Source organism: Agrilus planipennis, unplaced genomic scaffold (genome assembly GCF_000699045.2).
Source record: "Agrilus planipennis isolate EAB-ADULT unplaced genomic scaffold, Apla_2.0 scaffold32, whole genome shotgun sequence".
Taxonomy (NCBI): domain Eukaryota; kingdom Metazoa; phylum Arthropoda; class Insecta; order Coleoptera; family Buprestidae; genus Agrilus; species Agrilus planipennis.
In genome coordinates this window covers 1,820,110-1,824,549 of record NW_020439506.1, presented here as the reverse complement: position 1 = coordinate 1,824,549, position 4,440 = coordinate 1,820,110, and the positions used below count along the sequence as shown (strand labels likewise).

Sequence of the window (4,440 nt, the reverse complement as noted above, 5' to 3'; positions counted from 1 at the left end):
ATCGAAAGAATTAGAAAAAGCACAGAAGTAGGAGGAAGCCACATAGAAAAACTACTTTGATTTTGTTATTTTTATTACTCTATTTGTTCATTATTCCGAATTGCAAGTTTTTTAATTGTTTATTTTCTTTCTGTATGTTGCTTTTGCCAGAATTAAACAGAAATTACCTATAGTAAACCCATCGAAAAGAAGTTTTTGATAAGAGGCGCAAAACTACTTTTGTAATGGCTCCAATGATGTGATTCTTAACCCGAGGATAAATATTTTCATTAAGATTTACATTAATCAGTATATTTGACATGTTTTTTCAACATCTCCGTCATCATACCCATTTTTTCTCTGTGTGACATTTGATTATAAGAATGAATTTGTCTTTTTGGCGGAGGAGCCGGGATGAATGGCAAAAAAAACTTTGCAACTAGAAAACTTTACCTGTTCTTTAAGCACTTTCTCATGTCTTATCACATGAGTTACTATCTGACTGTAGTAATATATGATTAAGGCCATAGGGATGACGTAGGAACATACAAATATACTCGCTACAAATAGACGAGTATCGAAGTTGTCTGTCAGATAGTCGAACGAACATGCTGTTAAGAATCCCTCTAAAAGAACAAAGTAATTCTCATACATATTTGTCTCTTATCATGTTGCAATATCAAGAAACAGTTAACGAAAAAGTTATCTAACATGTGAATAAAAAGCTTATGCTATTTACACTGCAGGGCCACAGCCAGGGGTACGCTAGGGTAGGTTGAACATGCCGAGGCAATTTTTCTAATCCTTTTTGAAGTGAAACTTCAATATAGACGGGGTATTATGATTTTTTTTGTCACGAAAAAGCATTACGGCCGCGGGCAGAGAGCAACGACTGTATTAGATGGATATAATGCGCAGCCGCGCGGAGAGCGGAATGTCGGCTAGAGTCCCAGCGGCGTGTGCTGTGCTCAACTGTTTTCTTACCTCTGCTCTCCACGTGACTGGATATCATTGCCTTTATTTTTTCAAATTGGACAAGTACGTTAACAATGCTCGTTTATTGCGATTCGTTTTTCCACTTGTTCGTTGAAGTTTCACTTCTACTATGTGTCCCAGCAAACATTTTATTTTTGTATCCACAATTAAATAAATACTTATAAATAAACTAAATGTTTTTGAGCTTTTGTATGATTTTCTTTATGTAAGTACACTCTTCGGAGGCAGAAAAACCAAATTTCGAAATATAAACGTGAAAAATTTGGCTTTTAGTCTGTCTTGATTAAAAGTCTGGTCACGGCGCTGGTACAATGGAGTAAAAAAAATATATTTCACCTTGAATTATCTCAACGTGAAAAAAAAAATAACGAAGCGAAAAACAAGATAAAAGAAACCAATTTGTGAAATATCGGTAAAATGGATAAAAAAATTAATGAACAGAGATGAATGTAATGGGAAACTAGCGGATCTAAGAGCCTGCGAGGCTTTATTTCTTCTCTCTCACTCATTCACAAAATCAACTTATTCTTCGTCCCACAGAGGCAAATTGCATTATTAATCTTGAATAAATAAATAAATAAATAAAATAAAAACACCAGTAAATTTTCAGAAAAAGCCTCTGCAAACATTGTTCTTTGAAAATTGAGGAACGCTATCATATATTTCGTTTTATAGGTTAGAAGGAACAGGTTGGTTTAATTGATTTCGATAACATTTTCAAAGCAAGTTAAATATTTCTACTAATAGACGTTAAATAGACTCATACAAACAATCAAAATGTGTTATTGCAATATGAAGCAAAACTACTTGCTTTAAGTCTAGATATCATCAAGAATTTAAAGGTAGATAAAAATTTTGAATTAAGAGTCGATATAAATTCGGTAAAATGTTTCAGTCTTGATTGATCTATCGAATTAATCTCGGCATTTAAATTTAAGTTTGACGTAAATCAAGTACATTAAAAAAAGAAGAAATCCCTATTAAAATTCATGAAATGGTAGGAGCCCTTTTTGCTCGATATAATTATAATTACCTAGTTGTAAAATAAAGTGTTAGTTAATAACCATTATTTTACAATTTGTTCCTAACTGTTGTTCTCAAAATACGCGTAATTAAGTTTGTTAATGACATAACCTCTATATTTACACAGGGTGTTTCACCTAAGGCGCTTGCGTCTTTAACTCTGTTACTATATATTTAATAGAAAATATGTTTTTGTAAAAGTGATCTGGAATCGTACGGTGCATATACAGAAAATATTTTCAATCCTACTAGATGGCCCACTTCTTCAGGGTGCTATCTAACGTCGTTTTTTTAATAGAACACCCTGTATATTTTTTATTTTTGGTTTCATTGCTTAATTTTAAGTCGACTACGTTAACAGTTCCCTGTATCTATCTGTAGTAATTTTTGAGATTATATACTCTTTTTGAAAAAAAAAAACACGATTTTAGCTCTTTGCATCAGCGCAACGAAGGTTCTGTACAAACTTGTAGATGCCTCGAAGATTTTTTCTGCTTTTTTCGAGTATGGTTTAGGTTTTCCTTCAAAAAACTAGTCCCCCAAAACGTAACGTAAAAGTTAAAAAATTATTTTTTTGTGATGTAACTACAAATTTACGGTTTTCGGATTTTTTCTTTACTCTAACACACTGTTCTTGCCAAAATTCATGATTCTAAATCAACAGATAATAACCAACAGATCTTTTGATTCCGTTGACTTAGAAGTTTCATTTGCAAGGGTTTGCAGACCTGAGTAGTGTTGGGCAAAAATATCGATATATCAATAGTTATCAGTAATTATCGATATGTCGATAACAATAATAGCAACTGATAAATATCGATAATTATCGAATATATCGATAACTATTTGTTGTCAAGTTATAAATCAACAGATAATAACCAACAGATCTTTTGATTCCGTTGACTTAGAAGTTTCATTTGCAAGGGTTTGCAGACCTGAGTAGTGTTGGGCAAAAATATCGATATATCAATAGTTATCAGTAATTATCGATATGTCGATAACAATAATAGCAACTGATAAATATCGATAATTATCGAATATATCGATAACTATTTGTTGTCAAGTTATAAAATTCCAAAATTAAAAAAGAAAAATTTCTGTTATTAATGTGGGAAATAGAAAATTGCAAAATGCCACTTGTAAATATTAATNTGGTATTCATGGAATTTTTTAAATATTTTTGAAATTAGATTTTTTCTAAGAAAAAATAACTAAAAAAATAAATAGTTGGTACCTGTACACTTGGTACACGGATTTATTTAGAAACAATACGAATTAAAAATGATATATTTATTTATACACATATCGATAGTATCAGTTGCTTATTGTTATCAATGTATCGAATACATATATCGATAACTATCGATAATTATCGAATACATATATCGATAGCTGTTGATATATCGAAGCAGATATCGATAGTTAGTTATCGATATATCGACAGTTATCGATATTTTTTTGTTATCGACAACCGAACAGTTATCGCCCAAGACTAGACCTGAGTATTTGATATTAATTTGAACTTGTTATCTCCACGCATTCATGAGAAAAAAGGGTATTGACCGACAGATAGACGGACAAGGAAGTGATCCTGTAAGGGCCCCTTTTTTCCTTTTCAGGTACGGAACCTTAAAAAGTCATAAGCTTTTATAATAATAGCCGTTCTACCAAGTGCACTTTTGTGTCACATGGGATTTTTTAATTACTTGACATTAGTATTAGTAATAGATTAGTACACAAACCAGGAACGAAACGATTCCACACTTCCAAAAGCGGCAATAACACCCAGGGCATTGTATACACCCAAATGAAAAATATGATAAAGCTGGCTTTGGTAGCACTCAATCTCCCTTCCAAAGGATTCGTGATGGTAGTATATCTGTCGTAAGCAATGCAGGCATTGGTAATTCCTGCACCAATTCCAGACAAAGAACCGACTGTAGCAAATATCTGGCATCCCAGATGACCGGTAGCATATCCTTTGTTAAAAGCGTTGTAAATAAACAGTGGTGCCTTCAGGAGCATTATCAGATCACAAAATGCCAAATTAACGACAAACATATTCGACGGTGTTCGCAATGATTTTGACCTAACAAAAATGACAATATATTTAAGTTATTAAATATATGAAACCCTATGACATTGTTAGTTACGTAATAGTGGATTAATATGCAATATTAATTCGAAATCATTTTTTCGTACTGATTTGTCAGTACCGCTTCCATTTTATTTAAAGCTATCTCTAGGTCCTCCTTGCTAGATGCTAATACTGCTATATCATCTGCAAATCTAAGCATACTAATCTTTTGCCCTTGCACGTCTATCCCTACAGCTGTACTGTCTTTAATGATGTTGATGGCGTCTTCGATGTATAGATTAAAAAGTAGCGGTGACAGTGTGCATCCCTGCCTGACTCCCTTCCTAATATTTACTTCTCTACGT

The 4,440-nt window shown here is 32.7% G+C and overlaps 1 protein-coding gene across 1 annotated transcript in view; it reads right to left on the bottom strand.

The window, feature by feature from the left end:
- LOC108733672 (opsin, ultraviolet-sensitive) overlaps positions 1–4,440 on the bottom strand; it is a 30,928-nt gene that overhangs the window by 12,886 nt on the left and 13,602 nt on the right. Inside the window, exons 3-4 of the mRNA XM_025979205.1 lie at positions 3,741–4,087; positions 433–605 (exon numbers count right to left, since the gene is read on the bottom strand). Coding sequence (XP_025834990.1) covers positions 433–605; positions 3,741–4,087 — 520 coding nt within the window. The remainder of the gene's footprint in view (positions 1–432; positions 606–3,740; positions 4,088–4,440) is intronic.